The sequence below is a fragment of the Electrona antarctica genome (genome assembly GCF_951216825.1).
Source record: "Electrona antarctica genome assembly, chromosome: 18".
NCBI classification, from domain to species: Eukaryota; Metazoa; Chordata; class Actinopteri; order Myctophiformes; family Myctophidae; genus Electrona; species Electrona antarctica.
The window spans coordinates 22470617-22488337 of NC_136799.1; the positions used below are offsets into that span (position 1 = coordinate 22470617).

Consider the following 17721-nt stretch of genomic DNA (forward strand, 5'->3'; position numbering starts at 1 on the left):
AGCTGTATGTCTAGGCTAACCTACCCCCCTCTGTATACCTGTCACTAGATTTGATACCACATCATGATCTATCTAGCTACTATATTCACCAAACCATGAAGTCAGCTGGCTAGTATGCACATTAGCACACTTTGCAGAGAGTGGCAATGGGAACTGTGTAGCGATTATGATATGATGATGATGAAATCAAAATTAAGCAATTGCCAGAGGAGATTAGACTATGGCTGTGTGGTAATGGATAATACAAAAAAAGAATCACACCCGTGTGAAGTGAGGGGCGCTCTTATCATCGTACCTCATTAGCCGATTTGACACATATGACGTAAATTCTCCTTTCATTGTCAATGGCATTTAATGTTTGTGTTTACTCTGCACAAAATGCAGAGTAAATTCTCCTTTCCTTAGGTTCTTTTTCCTTTAAAAATTGAGAATGCACTTGTGGATATTTTAAATAATATGGCCAATTGTTCAACATTGCTGAAGTCAGATTAGATTATAGCATGTCAAAGATTTGCAGAGATTTACAGAGGAGAAGCATTAAACATGACTTTGGCTCTCTTCCGCCATCTAGTCAGTCTAAACCAAGTTACCATATTCATGAAAATGATTTGGATCAGATTGTGTGCTGAGGGCAAAACATTTTGATCCTCATTAAATACCTGTGCAGCAAATTGATGCCAAAATCAAGACCATACTTTTGCTCGAATAGGCCTTGTATTTTTTCACTAACCATACACACAGATGTTTGACTCCAATCATGACTTTCATCAGAAATCAAAACCAGACACATGTAGTACATACAGTATACTGTAGGTACAAGTTTTTTCTCTCCTTCTCGTCAGGGTTGCAGCCCTGCACAAGAATGCATGAGAACTAGGGACAGTACGAGAAACCACAAACTGTGCTTTTCCATGACCCAACAACTTATTTCATATCTTTGTTCCAGTGCATAATTGCTCCTATTTCAAACACAATAAACAGAATTGTTGCATATCTATCGCTGTCCTTTATGTGCACTTGCATGATTGTGACATTTGCGTCTGCTTTGATTTCACTGCAGGACTCTCCGCTTTCACAAGGATAATGAAAACAGTAAACACATTCCAAACAAGACCCTCTCTTCGCTTTTGTTTCTCATTATCATATTTTGCTTCTCCCTCTGCCAATGTCCTCCTCCAAAAAGCATGTCAGCAACTCCAGATTAGAAATGATTCATAAAGTGTCTATGAATCTGCGCTTCCCTAAATAAAGCTCAGTCCCAAGACATTCTTGTTTGGGCCACCAAGCTTGGGATATTTCCTCCAGTAAGGACACAAATTGGCCCAAGAGCACAACAAATCACATTATGATTACTGCACGGCCCCAATGTTGTTCATCTTGATAGAGTTAGCCCAAGGGGGTGCGGCAGCATGTCTGCCTCTCTCTGCTATAGGGAGAGCTAAAAGGGAAGACAGAATTACAGCTTTTGGCTGGAGCTTACTGTAAAAACCTGTGTTATAAGCTTCCAGCTCATCCAGAGAATCACAAGGCAGACACACCGGCACACATGCATGTTGATGTGTGCATGCACATTGCACACACACATAAGCAGGCAAAGGCAGAGTACACGGACATAGACACAGACACACATATGGAAGCTGACATGTAATTCAGGGTTTTTAGGTTCGAAGTCCGATGTTTTTTTGTGTTGTTTTTGTTTTTTTGACAGTGCTTATTATGTTTATTTATATTTCAGCGCTTACAGCAGAAGCACGGCAGGGTTTGTAATTATCTGAACTCTTGAATCATGTATCAAATTCAGTTGAAATAACATGAGGTTTGACTTGGCCTTGACTTTTGGGAGATTTTCTAGGGAACGCAGTGAAAACTATTAAACAACGGATCAGAAAGCGGTGAGCCTGAAGAATCACCATTAGGAGACCGTACAGTAGTTCATGTGTACCACAGCTGCTGCTGGACCATGTGACTCACCTTCCACCATACAATAAAATGCTTGATTAATTTGATTCCATTTGTAACACAGAGAGCATGCAGACTGCAGAGATGGAACCAAATGAAGATACTCCCTTTACACAGGTCCATTTGGTTCCATTTTATACACTCTGAGTTAAAGTCACACTGAGGATTTTACTGTGTACCAGCAAGCGTAGCTACATGCGAGGGCAGGAGGTTAAATGCCCCCCCCCCCCCATATTTGGGTCTTTAACACTTTAACATGTCAATGTTGATGAAGAACAAGGCAGCAGAGGACAGGCAGGGGACATGCCAGTACCCTTGAGGCCTCATTCACACCTAAAAGACACCTGTCTTGTCCGTGTCTTGTCCGTGTTTAATGGCCGCCCCAATGCATTTCCAATGGAAGTCACATGGTTTGACCAAACATTTTTGTTTGATGGGGGGGAGGGGGCAGAATACAGCCATCAAACAAAAATGTTTGGTCAAACCATGTGACTTCCATTGGAAATGCATTGGGGCGGCTGTTAAACACGGACAAGACACAAGACAGGTGTTTTATAGGTGTGAATGAGGCCTTAGTCATCTGATGGACAAACAAACAAACAAACAAAATAATAAACTGAGCTTCTAGACAGTGGCCATCCAGTCAAAGGTCCAGTTTCTATTGTAACTTAATTAGGAGGTTCATAAACACAGAGCTGGACTCAAAACTATAGCAATGTGGGAGTTTACACACATTATGCATGTACACACACACACACACACACACACACACACACACACACACACACACACACACACACACACACACACACACACACACACACACACACACACACACACACACACACACACACACACACACACACACACACACACACACAGCATTTTTTTCCTGGCAAGAAAACAAAACCCAGTTGTGCATGGAAGACATGCATACACAATACACATTGACACAAATATGCACAGAGTGCGTGCACACACACACACACACACACACACACACACACACACACACACACACACACACACACACACACACACACACACACAAAATCTTTAGTGTAAATTTTACTCTGAAGATTTGAATCCATTTGTACACTACAGATTAACACTGAGGATTTTAAAGTGCGCTCATGCATAAAGTCCAGTCCAACAACTGTAAACTTTCATTTTCTAACAAAGGTCACTCTCTCTTTGCCCCTTGACTACTTAGTCTAAGTGCTCAATTAAGCATAGCTTGTTTAGCTGATTTCCTTCCCAGTTATATTATTGTTGCCATGTGCTGTTCTATGTATGCCTTCACTTTTCTATTGCCATGGAATTTGTGAATGATCTCAGTGTTTGCTTTGCATCTGTCCTCTTCCTCATTTAGCACGGGTCCTAAAAGTATCCTTTTTCCATTAGAGATTAGTATTACTGGAACGGTTACTGGTCAAATATAAAGTGGCTGCCGCGGGGTGGAGGTGAGGGTGGGGGTAGGGTTGCTTGCAAAGTTCTGGCATTATGTTACATGTGATCTGTAGTCACGCAAACGTGTGAACACAAAAAGGTCTTATGTTATTGATGTGTACAGTAACCATGTATGCCCCCTACTGCTGCAGTCTCAAAGCAGTCACAGTGAACTTCCTGCGTTGCCCTGGTTTTAATAATTGCCCTTTCAGAACGAGGCGGCAATGATCCAGGGAAAAGCCTCCCATGTTGAACAATCATAATTATCCTCCTGATTCCGCTCTTACCATAACAGTATAATTATTGTTATTATTGCTGAACGACCTTACATACATGATGGATGTCTTGTGTGTGTGTATAGCTGCGCCTGAGCGAAGGGTTCAAAGAGACTGGAAGTGCACACGTGCACTGGTGCGCGCACCGTGAACGTGCATGCACGGTGGCGTGGCGTCCAGTCAGGAAGGGTTTCAAGATCCCTCAGTGGGTTAACAATAAAGCGGTCTCCCACGCTTGGCTTTATCCCCCCCTCTGTAAGTGAAGCGTTTTCATGAATCACGTCATTAAGATAACGTCGCGAGCGTGGCTGAGGGTCATACATCACAGTCCCTGACAAAACCAGATCTCATCCAAAGCCTTACCCTCTGCACAATCTGCTGATTAAGCTATTCCTATGCACTGACAAAAATCTTCAGTGCTAAAGCTGCAATCTGTAAGTTTCATATCCTACCAGAGATTTGAACCCAGGCAGTAGAAGTTACTGTTTGCTCTCCCACATGGGGGAGAGCAAACTTCTACTGCTCTTCCAAGATGGAATCTTCATGGTGTCATGACTAAATTCCCCAAAGGAAAAGTAGGGAAAGTTTCCATGCAGATGTGCTAGTTATAGGTCTATTGTGTATTAACATAGTACACCTATTGGTTAAAATAACATTTAAACTGTTTGTTTTTAGAAGTTTTATGTTCACTCAGTGTACACTCAGTGGAACTTTATGTTCAACTGAGTGTACAAATGGATACATTAACACTGAGGATTTCACTCTGTGTGGTTGTTATTAAACATTGCCTAATGCTGTTTGTTTGTAGCATAGGAAGACAGCCAAGTACAGAACGAGATTGCCACAAGTTGCAGACCATTTAAGTTTAGTTAGAGTAAAGCATGATTTGAGGTAAACATGTGTAACATATAAACTTAAGCTAAATAAGTCTTGGAATACCCACTGGTCCCCATAACAATGATCTATTTTTCTATAAGTGGTACTCACCATAGGCATTTTTCTTATTTTTATTGGGCCTTATACCTGCTTCAGTATAAGCCATGAGAGCAATTTAAAGCCTATTAAAATATGTCAACCCGTAACCAGTACGATGCCACAAATAGTACGCCAAACCATCTATTATTTTGCCATCATCGCCGTTTTAGTAGCCTAAGTGTCTACCTGTTGGACGTATCAATCTATTTAGGGAAGCATGGCATCCCGTGCTACATAAATTACCTTTTCACTTCATGCCTGGTCACAGTCCACTGATTCCCTTTGACATTGTGATCCTTCACATTTCCTGAGAACGGTAATTAGCTGAAGGAGATAATAAATCTTGTTTTGTTTTGTTTTGTTGATTTTATTTTAAACATTTGCTGTTGAGATCTATTTTCCCCGCTTCAAATTAAATGAGGGAGGGAGGTTATGCTAACGATAGCTACACTCTAGCATGAAATGTCTTCAAAGAGCAGAACAAACTCCTTTCCAAATGTAATATCTGACATCTGTTGTATTGAAAAAGAAGTCACCACTCACTGAAGAAAATAAAAAAACAAATCCATGCTCATTTATGTATACTTTGAGCAGATTAACTCATTTGTACAATGTCAGAGTTAAATTAACACTGAGGATTTTACTGTGTACCCATGAGCTTCTAATAATCAATGTAATGAAAATCTGTCAGGACAGCCATCGCGGCTGTCCTGACAGATACTTTGCTGTTTTTTTACTCTGGTTTTAAAGGAGACACGTATGGGGAGAGAGAAGCACCGAGAACCAAATACAGATGTGTCCGGTTAAGTAGCCATCCTTCAGCACTAGCATGCTTCATTTTAACCAAGCCATCCACAAACTCCACGGACATCTGTCTGTCAAAAATGTAAATGACTCCTCTGAGCCAAAGCACACATTAAATATATGAGGGATGTGCCTTCGCCTGCCCTCCCAGACTGAGACACACAGTCTAGCAGGGTGTGTGCGTGTGTTCCTGTGTGTGTGTGTGTGTGTGTGTGTGTGTGTGTGTGTGTGTGTGTGTGTGTGTGTGTGTGTGTGTGTGTGTGTGTGTGTGTGTGTGTGTGTGTGTGTGCGCGTGCATGCGTGCGTGCGTGTAGGCGCATGTGTGTGTCTACTGTCTATGAGATGTGTGTTTGTGAGAGAGAGAGAGAGATACGTGTACAGTATGTGTATGAGATGTATGTGTGTATGAGATGAGGTGTGTGTGTGTGTGTGTGTGTGTGCGTGCGTGCGAGCAAGTTTGTGTGCGCGTGTGTGTGTGCGTGCGTGTGTGTGTGTGTGTGTGTGTGTAGGGGATGGGGGGCACTGGGGGCTGCTTGCGAGGATGGGAGAGGCAGGGGGGGGATCTGATTTAGAGAGACGTCGGCAAAGCCCCCCCCCCCCCCCCCCCTTCCAAAATCAACATTACTTCAAACATGAGGTCATCTAAACATCTGTCTACAACATGTCCGCCGGGAGTTCAATCAAAGCCCCACTAAAACATGTACAATTGTTTCTGGAAATAAATATTAGGTCTAATTCGGCTCTGATTGTGGCAGCCAATCGAAGCTGGGAGAGGAAACAGTCGTTTGTAATGGGAATCTCGGTCAGTGAATAATCTTCATGAAGTTCCCCCCGCTTTGTTTGACTTTATTTATTTGATTTTCTCTCGCTCTTTACTTCCTTCACTTCATTTAAGCTAAGTGGCTTTATTTGTTCTATCCCGCCTAATCTTAGACTCACTGTTTAAAACCAATTAAATCAAGAGAGTTGGAGTGTAATTTGAATGAAGTTCTGACAGTGCGACACAGAGAACCCAATCATACTCTATGCCGTCTGTCTCTTGTCGTCACACTCCATTTGCTACCGAGGTATCAATTTACTCAAAGACTTGAAAAACAGGATATTTGGTTAGGAATGACGAAAAACTACACATTCAAGCAATTTACTATGTAAATTAAGTAACATTAATGGATATTTAAGCATGAACGTATATATATTTACAATAATTTTCATATTTTGAATGTATTCATTAGTTTATTCATCAAATAAGCACCGTTTAGAATTGATTGTGTCCTTCTCTAGTCTATATGTGATCTCCAGTATTTGACATTAAATGTATATTTCATATATCCCACAACAAAGCCACATAGCCTTCTATATTGTTATTTTTATACATCGCAATACAAAAAGGAAGCCCAATAATATCCCAATACATTCTACTAATTAGCATGCAGAAGTCATTGCTTCAAGAAACACCCACTGCTGTTTAGCAAACATCAAGTCACTGCTTCCCCCTTGTGGTGCAAACAGATATTATATGAAACTGAAGGGCTACAAAAACAGACTAGATTATTCACTTTTAAGCATGACCTTCAAAACACTGTACAACTACATGACAATTACACTCAGATTTAAAGACATGCGCGCAGCCATCCATGCGCGCAGCCACACACACACACACACACACACACACACACACACACACACACACACACACACACAAAACAGTGACCACAATCCAACCAAACTTGCACAAACAACAGGTGATTTTACACTTTGATCTCTGGCACTCAGCTTGTTGCAAGTAAAGGAACATAACAGGGACTGTGACTGTAAACCTTCATCCAACAAGAGAAAAGAATAGTGCCTAACAGCCAATCCTTACACAAGGAGGTGGAGCTGGTCCAGTGGTCTCTCCAACGGTAAAAAATAAACTGCAGCTTGTCCAGACAGCCAGAACACCCCCCTCGCCCCCCGCCCTTCTCCAAATCTGTGACCGGGTCACACATAAATTAACACTGGTCTCCCTCCATCCTTGTTAACACTGAATCAAGACACACAACAATAACAGCACCCCAGAGAGAACTTGGATCTGGAGAGGACTGAGGCCGAGTGCAGGTGAGGGGAAACATTGAGGTCATTCTACTGGGGGCAAAGTGTTTTATGATTTATTTTTTCAAGATTCAAGATTTTCTGCCCTGTGCCTGTTGAGTAACTGACATGGGGTGCTCCCAACAGGTTACATTCAGGGTGAGGGTAGAGCTGGTAGACACAAGCGGTGGATCGGTGCATGGTGCTAGGCAGTTGTGGATCCGTAGCCTGGTTAATAAACCAGACCGAATCAGCCGTTGGCAAAAAAAAAGTTGCCTACCAGCGGATTTCGGTCTGGCGAGGCTCAGTAGCACGCCTCTTTCCTACAATCGAGAACAGGTCGGACCAATCGGGACACGGTATGCAATATGGGCGGGCTTTGGTACAGTGACGTTCAATGCTTGAGACTTTTGACTGACAGTAGCTCTGACCAATTGCGTCAAAGAGAAAATGTTCCCCGGGAAATGAAATCCAAGTGGAGCCAGCCCAGACTGATATACCGCGACAGTGTTGTGTGATATTAGTCTGGCTTATTAGCCAGGCTAGTGGATCCGTGCATGGGGTTTGGGCAGGCGGTGGTGGGTTGATTAGTGCATGGGTTGAGTAGTGGGTGGATTGGTGCATGCATTGGAGCTAGGATAGTGTTGTGGAATTCTGTATGAGTATGAACTAGTAATTGTTGCCGCAAACTGAGTCGGAGACACTTAACATTGTAAGACACAAGCTCAAAGGAGAAATACATTAAACATTCAAGGTTTGGGTAAAGTAGTTCTCTGGGGGAAAGCATGCAGGGAGATAGCCTAGTTAGCGATAAGGGAGGTATAGGCTACTGCTTGTGTCAAGGTCATGCTTACATTACAGGAAAACAGGCAGCATTGCCAGAATTGCTGAACACAAAACTCATTCCTATTAAAATGACAGGAGAACCATTCTGAGGATTCCATAATGAAAATGAATAAACTGTTTAAGTTACTTGTTTGTTTATGTCAATGGCTTTATCTCAGATCACTATTCTCAAATTAATCATTCTCTGTCCGTCTCTGTCGCATTAAACACTGAACCAAGATACAGTGTGCTTATACCAAACAAGAACACATTTCAACACGTTTCAACACGTCTGTATTGTCTGCTAGCCATTCTGACTCAAACAATTACAATGTTGCCTTTCCCACTCAAATATGACAAATTCACTTATAGACAGTAACTACAACCCAGATCCTGTATTTCAATAACCATAGATTTATATGTATCTGTGGTGACCGTGTGCAGCACTTAAATACAGGCCAAAGACAAGACTTTAAGAAACATGTTTTTAAATTACTAATTATTTAGATAAAAATATTGTTCTGATAGATATAAATTTATTTTAAGATATTATGATTCTGTAATCTAATCTATATAATATTTGTTTACTGTTTCAACTTGGGACCCCCCAAAACAAATACTTGGAATTGGAGCCATTATATTTAGTTTAGCCTGGGGTCCACCTATGCGTTCTATGGCATAGGCAGCTCCCGGCAGGATACGCCGGGAGAATCTAGACGCAGCTGCGCGACATGAGACTAATTAATTAGAGCGACAGAGTGAGAGGAGTGTGTGTGTGTACTGTGTACGGGTGTGCGTCAACAAAGGTGCAGACGATCAGAAATCAGCAGAGAGCGATGGACGTTTGCGCTACTCTATAAAGTGGACTCGGCCCATAGAGTATATATATAATAGAGACTGAACTGGCGCGAAGCTCCGCCCCCCCAGCTATTCATGTCAGTGGAAGTTGCTCAGTGGCGTTTTGAAGCACCCGGAAGACTGCCGGAAGTCCCTCCCAGGACCTCAACTTTGAGGTCCTGAGTGACGTAGGGCAACCGAGCGCTCAACGTTAAAGCCCAGCTGCACGGGGTTTCCCGGTCATGAATCCACGGGTCCGCCTGTAGTCCCTCCTCCTACCACTAGGACCCAGAGCTTCAACGTTGGAAAGTCTGCCTGCCCCCTTGACTCGGCCCCAGACTTTTATTCTTTCTCCCTGGAAATAAAAACGTCTGGGTTTCCGAGGCTACATTTAGTTTGACTCGTTTCCACAGATAAATATTGTGAAAATAGCTTGTGTTTGTGTTTGTTTGAATGGAATCGCTCAAATAGACACTATGATGCCATAAAGTTATTCTCCAACTCATCATTAGTAGAACTCCTCCGCTTTTGTCTTTTATGACATCAAAGATTAGAGCCTTTCTTTAATGTGTAGTACTATAAAAGAAAGGCTTTTATATGTGCTGTCATCACAAGTGATGTTATTAATGTTCAATCACAGTGATTTTGAACTGTCAAAGTTAATAGGAAGATCATGTTTGTATTAAATTATTATTTTACCATGTACTTTTTCAAATGCATGAAACATTTGACATTCACACTTTAACATGTATACATTGACAACATAGTTTTATGTATACATACTGTATATACTAGTATAACTTTGTCTAGTTATTTTTAAACATCCATGTATCAAAGAGGCTAGTTTTGCATGTGTGTGTGTGTGTGTGTGTGTGTGTGCGCGCGCGTGTGTTTGTTTGTTTGTGTAAACTTTACACACACACACTTTACACTGTAAAGTGTTAACCAGCTACACAGTGTCAGAATGAATAAGTATATGTACAGTCAATCTACAGCAGATATAACAGAGAATATACAATCTATCTACAGTAAAACATAACATTTACAGCAGTTAGCCTAAGCAAGCCTCTAATTATGATACCAGTGACCAGTGTACATCCCACTGATCCCAGTAGTCTATGTGCAAAAGTGCCAGAGTCATGAGTAGGAGTCATTAATCCAAGAACAGACCACATGGCGGTTTGGTTATGTACTGTAGCTCAATAAATTGATAATTGGTGAATGTTTGTCTTATAACCACAATATCTGGTTAAGAAACTAAAAGCACTGCGTTTCTATTTCAGAAACAAGTTGTGCTTTTCTCCTGAGGCAAAAATACTTACTACTTACTACTTACTACTAGTATTAGATCATGGTGATGTTTTATGTAGAAATGCCTGTTCCACCTCACTACACGTTAGACACTGCTTACCATGGTGTATTACCGGTTATAATCTCCCATCATTTCACTCTGTATGCTAAAGTCAAGTGGCTGCCCCTGACTAACCACAAGCTGCTTTACGGATACACCTTCATCAATAAAGGTGGTTTGGTCCGATTGGTCAGATCCCTTTACTTTGGTTCATACTTCACTATAACATCAACGACATTCCTTCGTGTACTCTGCTGGCCTCTTCCTCGAATCAATCCTTTGATAAACCCTGAAACTGCAGGCTTTCATTACCATATCTGCTAAAGTTATACACATGCTAATGTCTATAATAAACCTCCACTCCCCAGCAACCACCTTCCTAATTAACTCACAATTATGAGTTGTATTGCGAATGAATTCGGGTGTATACTGTATATATCTCATAATTACAATTCAGCTCTTATAGGTTTAGAATAGAATGTATTGTGACTGAGGGAGGAGCTGTTTCACACGTGTCTTTACTTTCCACCCCTCCCTCTCACCTGGCAAACAGGAGTCAGGTGGACTATGTGTAGTCACGTTAAACACTTGATATACAGTAGACCTTTTTACAGATTATGAAAGCTTTCTCAGAGACTCAGCTGTCTCCATTGCTACAATCATCACCCACATAATACACCTCTCCAGCAAACAAGGAAAGGTCCCTCAAGATTTCAAACTTGCAAAAGTAACCCCCCTGCACAAGAAAGGCAGCAAATTAGACCCGGCAACTACCACCCTAGTTCTATTCTCGAAAGAGATAGTCTTAGAAACAATAGTCTATGGGATGAGCTGCATGGGGGGGAGGAAAAAAGATAACCCAGCTGACAGGACGGGACGGGACGGGACGGGACGGGGGGGGGGGGTGGAAGGCGGCTGTGTGTAGAGACATGTGTGTCCATGGGATAGTTCGATGGTAAAGTTCAATCTCATGTGTTTGTGTAAGTGTGTTCCCGCATATCTCCCGAAGGCCATGTCATGTTGCCTCAAGTCCTGCGTTATTATGGCTGGTTCAGTGGAAAACGAGCACGGCCCATAGACGAAGACACAACAGGTGTCAGGGAGGTGGGGGGGAGGCAGAGGGTTCTTTTCTTGCGCTGTTTCTTCATGTGGAGATTGTCAATGGGGGGGAATCCAGATTCGTTTTTAGAGCGAGGGATATAATATGGCTACATCTCCTCTCTGTCCGTTATGGCACTCTGTCCATCATGGCTCTCTGCAGGGCGCTGACCTGTTCCAAGATCGTCTCCATCTTCTGATGTATCTCCCCAAGTGCCCTGCCCAGCTCCTTTCCAATTCTTCGGTACACAAAACCAATGCACAGCCCGATCAGCAGACATCTTGTCACCGTAAATCCAAATAGATATACCTCTTCTACGCTGAGAATCTCCATGCACATTACACGCCAAGTCTTGTAGTCTTGGGTATAACCTGCGGGGGAAGATCCATCAGGGCATTGAGCGGGCTCTCCAGAACCCAATTTACATGTCGAAAAAAAGTTGTCTATCACGTACAGAGACCAGCACACTAATTCCATGATTAATTCCATGTTTTGATAGTTTCAGGGGTTTCGAAGAGACATTGTAGAAGAGACGCTCTGGGAGACAGACAGCAGCAGGCAAAAACACGAGCGAGGGAGAGAGGAAAAAAAAGTGCGACCGCCTCCTTCAGAAGCTTAGTTTAATTTGACTATGACGTAAAATTTACACTATGACGTAAAATTCTCCATTCATTGTCAATGGGAATTTAATGTTTGTGTAGGACAAAGTTTGTGGACACACACCAAAAGCTGGACAAACTAATGTACGAATTATAATATTATATGGCTTCAGAACATCCCATTCCACGAATGCGAATGAAAGTTACAGGTAAGGTGTGTACGATGCGCATCTATTCTAAGGTAGCATACGGTATACTTGTATAGACATAACGGAATATTATCCTTACTATTACTGTGCACAAATGCATTATATGTACATAAATCTTCGTGTTTGAGCACAAAATGCATTTGGGGAACCCATACATTTCCGTGTGTGCGCAAGCCACGCACGCTGTGCGGCCCCCCACACACAATCATTCATACAAGGTTTCTTCGACTATGCATGTAATTCATAGGCCCTAAAATCAAGGCTCCAAACATCCCAAAACAAACTAGTCAGGCTACTTACTGTACTACTACTAACTACTACTTACTCACCCCTGCTCATTTTGATAGGTTGGAATGGCTTAGGGTTGACGACAGAGTACAGCAACTTGCAATAGGCCTTGTCTCCAAGATTTGATACACCACAAAAATACCCATGTACCTGTCAAAATACTTTCTGAATGTCAACGAAGTACACGATCACAACGCCAGAGGGAGTTTCACAAACCACGTTCAACCCAGATTCGGCTCAAACAAGGGGTTAAATTGTGTCCTATGCCACAAAGATTTGGAACGCCCTACCAACAGCCGCTAAGAAATGTGAATCCAAATCCGCTCTCAAAGACCACTTACGGGCATCTGCAATTCGAAACTGCCCCCTGTAAAAAAGAAACCCACCTCTTTATTTCGATACTGTAGGGCAGTGTAGGCCTAAACGTTCTCCTTTTTTTCTAACCGTGTATAAGATGATTTATTTTTTGAGCGGTGCACACCGCTCCAATACCTGGCCGCTAGTGTCCAGAAACTACTTGAAGAAGATGCTTTAATATGTGCAGTCCTGTAGGTTTACACTAAATAACATTTGATGAATTAGACCCTTCCTCACCCAGGAGTCAGCCCAGCTCCTTCAGTTATATCAAAACTATTGTAACTCTCTCCTTACTTAAGCCTCTCCAATTGATCCAGAATGCCGCAGCTCGCTTGGTCTTCAACTAACCTAAATGATCACATGATGATGTCCCCCCTTCTCCGCTCCCTCCATTGGCTCCCGGTCGCTGCCCGCTGAGTACAAAACTGAACTCTGATGCTGGCCTTCAAAGCAACCAAAGGTATGGCACCCCCATATCTTGCAAGTCTGATCGGACCCTACAAACCCTCCCGCTCGCTCAGATCAGCCAACGCAGGGAAGCTGGAAGTACATTCACTAAAATGCAGAGACAACGCTCTACACGTCCCAAACTCTTCTCCATTCTGGCTCCAACACTATGCACTTCCCATTGCAATCAGAACTGCTCTCACTCCCAATCTTCCGCCGTAGTCTGAAAACCCACCTCTTCAGACTCTATCTTAGCCTGTAGCACCTGCCCTTAGCCCTAGCCTCGACGACTGTAGGTTGCATTTACTATGAAAAGCTGCATCTCCCGTCCGTCAGTTAGTCACCCCACGCCTCCATATATGGTCACGCCTCGTGACATCACACCTCCATATATGGTCACTCCTTGTGACATCACGCCTCCATATATGGTCACGCCTCGTGACATCACGCCTCCATATATGGTCACACCTCATGACATCACGCCCACCAGATACCCCCTTCACCCGTCCTTCCTGTTCTGACATTCCATATGTTGATCTGACGTCATCAAACACTCAAGACACACTCCACATATGGCTAGGACAGAATTAATTCATTCCATATGTTGATCTGACCCCCCATGCCAAAGCGCCAGCGCTCACCCAGCAGTCTGCCGTCACCCAGGCGTGCACGCGACCTCGCTCATTTCTCGCCCTCAGGGCGTCTTACTGGTTCTTACTTAGGCCTACTGTAAATCGCTCTGGATTAAGAGCGTCTGCTAAATGCCTAAAATTGAAATTGTAAATATGAATGTAGTTAAACCTCTAACCAAGAATCTAAGTAAAAGGCTCTCAAAGTTTGTGAAGTTTTTCCACACACTACTAGCAGTCAGGAAAAGGTGAACAATGGCTTCTATACTCCGCCCCTAACCTATTGGCGGTGGTGACCTGTAGCTCGCCTGAAGCATGAACCATTCAGAAGAATATTATAATACTCTGGAACCGTTAGCCAACAGAAACTGCAGATGTAAATGTTGGCTTTGACATGGTAATGTGTGGCTCCACCCACCAGAAGGGTGCGAGGAACACAAAACACAGCTGTTTACAAACTAATTTAAACTATTTCATTATTCTAATACGGATATGTGATAATATCCATATTTGACTTGTTATTTTGCAGTTCTTCACTTTCATGCCCTTTCGCTTGACAGGGACACGGGGGGAAGCGGAACCAAACATTGGGGAATGTTTTCTGAAGGTTCCACATGCAGACACATTCCGGGTAGGGAGCGAGGGCGATCATTATTAATATTGCTCCAAATTTGCTCGAGTGTTATTAGCCTATAATAGCCGCCGCGATTGTTCACACACACTCACATTCTGAATTTGCATCAGAACATTGTTGCCATTAGTTTAGCCTTGAATTCAACGCGGGGGTGGATTCCGAAACGGAGTAGTAACTGACACATGCTGTTACTGTGTTGAGCAGGCTACATTCAGAACGTATTGCTTAATTATCACTTGTTTAAAAAAAGGATGGATTCAAAAAGTCTTACCTGCGGACCCGCCGGCAATAATCTGATGAGATGCTTCCCGTAGTAAACTTCTCGGTTTTTTGGTTGTCATGTTGAACTTTCCAATGAGTTTCCTGTAAGCAGACATTCAAAAAACATCTAAACATTGGCACTACGCAGTTCATATTCATGTTCATAAACTGCCAAGGAATAAAAAACCCACCCTGTCTTTCTTTGAATCAATGTTAAAGTGAGGTCTTCTTGTGTCACTGTTTTAGCTTTGAAAGTTTGAACAGATTAAAGCTGGTGGTCGCTGTTCAGTTGCTGCCTCGACGCCGTAGAAAGAGTCGCAGCGATATCATTCCGAGTGCTGCGGTCTGTGGTGCTGCATGTAGCAACGAGGGAGCTGATGTGATGGTATCAATTACTCCAAAACAGCTGCTTCACAAAACTCGCGCTGTAAAGAGCAAGCAAACTACATTATGTAAATTCACACAGAGAAATGGAACCAATTAAATGGCCGCTCGGAAAGTGCGACAAAGCCAAAGGTCGATATGACCATAGCTCTGGTCCATAGCTCTAATGCCGTCGCAACGCCGGCAGTAAGGCTATGGATGGACCAGAGCTAATATGACCAGCATGTCAGACGCTTACAAACTATTCGAAATCACTATAATTAAAACAATTAATACAGACGTGTATTGCTGTAGGCTACTAATACTCAAAACAGCATAGGCCTACTATGGTGATGTGTAGCCTACGCCTCCTACCTTTATCATAGAAGTCCCAATTGCAGAAATGTATCTGGATTTATGAAAAGTGCTGAACTGGTTATATTCTAAACTCTATTATAACATTTTACACCATCGGCATATGGGCATGCAACTTTTCTTACTTTGAGCTGTATCCTGTTCCTGTCAAACCTGTCTGCGAGGATGACGAGACATACTGTTTGAATTGATTATAGGAGACCATTATTATGTAAGAATAGTGCTCAACTGGCCTAAGCCCAATCAGCCCGTAGGCTACGGGCCTACCCAGCTAGCAAGTCATGGCGTGACACTGGCGTGAGACGGTCCTATCAAACCGTAATGTGCCATCTGTATCAAACCATATCCCTATGATTCTATAGGCACATGACGGATTTTGATTGATTGAATACTTTATTAACAGTTTGTAAGTGGTATGCTTTTACAATGATTGTTAAAAGCATAACACAAAAAGCCCTATACTTGAAGTTGATAGATTGGTGATCTAATCACAATATATAGATTAATGATTAGTTATGGATAATTTACTTATGACAGCCTATAGAGACTATTTTAGCATGTCCTCTTGACTTGGACTCACTATCCATTTTTCATTTGTATGTGTACAGTTTACAGTATTAAAGTGTTTGCCTGGCAGACAGTGCTTCCAATATTGAAGGGGCCAAGCAATAAGGGCTTATTGTATTTGTCTTCTTTTTCTTTGCCCAGCTTTGTGTGTTTGTGTGGATAATAGCGATGATTTGATTGGCTGATCACCCCATAGCAATGATTTGGTTTGATTTGATGATTTGCTTGGCTGAGCAAAGTATGTATTGAGGATAATAAGTGAGGACAGAAAAGTGAAGACGGAAAAGTGAGGACGCAAATTGTGATTGGCCAGAATGAGATGATGTATGATGATAAGATGCAAGAGCGCCCCTCCCTTCACACGGTGTGATTCCTTATTCTTCCACCAAAAATTGCAGTTCTGGCTTAACCGTTTTTCGCGGAACTTGGCAATATGGTAGAGGGCTATGCCAAACGGTGAGGACGCAAAGCCCACAACCATTGGCCAAAGGGTGGCGCTATAGCACTCAATTGAAAATGCAAACTTTGAACAGGCATAGCTCATGAACCTGTCTGTCTGTCTGTCTGTCTGTCTGTCTGTCTGTTTAGGGAACGAACAGCTGCAATACCGCTGGGCAGTGGCGCTATCGGGACGTAAATAGTGTGGGGACAATATTTGAGATCGAGAGTTGAGACTAGAGTGCAACTGCAGTTACTGCACGTAGGGTTTGATTGATTGATTGATTGAAGAATTTATTAACAGTTTGCAGAATTACAGTACATTTCAAGCACAAACTCAATACAAAGGCTGTTAACTGTGAGTGGACGACCCAATTAAGCATTACACTTGTTTCCAATAGGGTCCACCATGTTCAAATCATCAAAACATTTAGAGACGTACAAATAGACACTTCTATAGACAGAACAGGAATTCATCATAAAGGAGGTAAAAAGGGAAAAGAAACATATACAGTGAGGGGGAAAAAAAGGGGTGGGCGGTGGGGGGGATTCACGTTCAGCTCCGTTAATTTGTTTTTTTTTCCTTGGAGGAGCTGCGTTGGGTCCCCAAGTTGGCTCAGTGGCCATACCTTGAGTTGGCTGTGTGGCCGCGACCGTCTCTTGTGTTGTCCTTGCGTTCGTGTTTGAGGGATTCCGATTTTACAGGGGCCAGTTTCGAATTGCAGCCGTCCGTAGATGCCCTTTGAGAGCGGTTTTGAAAGAGTCAAGGGATTCGCATGTCTTAATGACAGTTGGTAGGGCGTTCCACATTTTGGTGGCATAGGAGCGAAAAGAATTTAGTCCCTTGTTTGTGCCGAATCTGGGTTGTACATGGTTCGTTGCACTCCCTCTGGTGTTGTGGGTGTGGACT

The 17721-nt window shown here is 42.7% G+C and overlaps 1 protein-coding gene across 1 annotated transcript in view; it reads right to left on the reverse strand.

Moving 5' to 3' along the window:
- slc25a21 (solute carrier family 25 member 21) overlaps positions 1 to 15917 on the reverse strand; it is a 119862-nt gene extending 103945 nt beyond the window's left edge. Inside the window, exons 1-3 of the mRNA XM_079527730.1 lie at positions 15807 to 15917; positions 15260 to 15493; positions 15079 to 15170 (exon numbers count right to left, since the gene is read on the reverse strand). Of these exons, the coding sequence (XP_079383856.1) occupies positions 15079 to 15148 (70 nt within the window). The 5' untranslated portion in view covers positions 15149 to 15170; positions 15260 to 15493; positions 15807 to 15917. The remainder of the gene's footprint in view (positions 1 to 15078; positions 15171 to 15259; positions 15494 to 15806) is intronic.
- Between the last annotated feature and the right edge of the window lie 1804 nt (positions 15918 to 17721).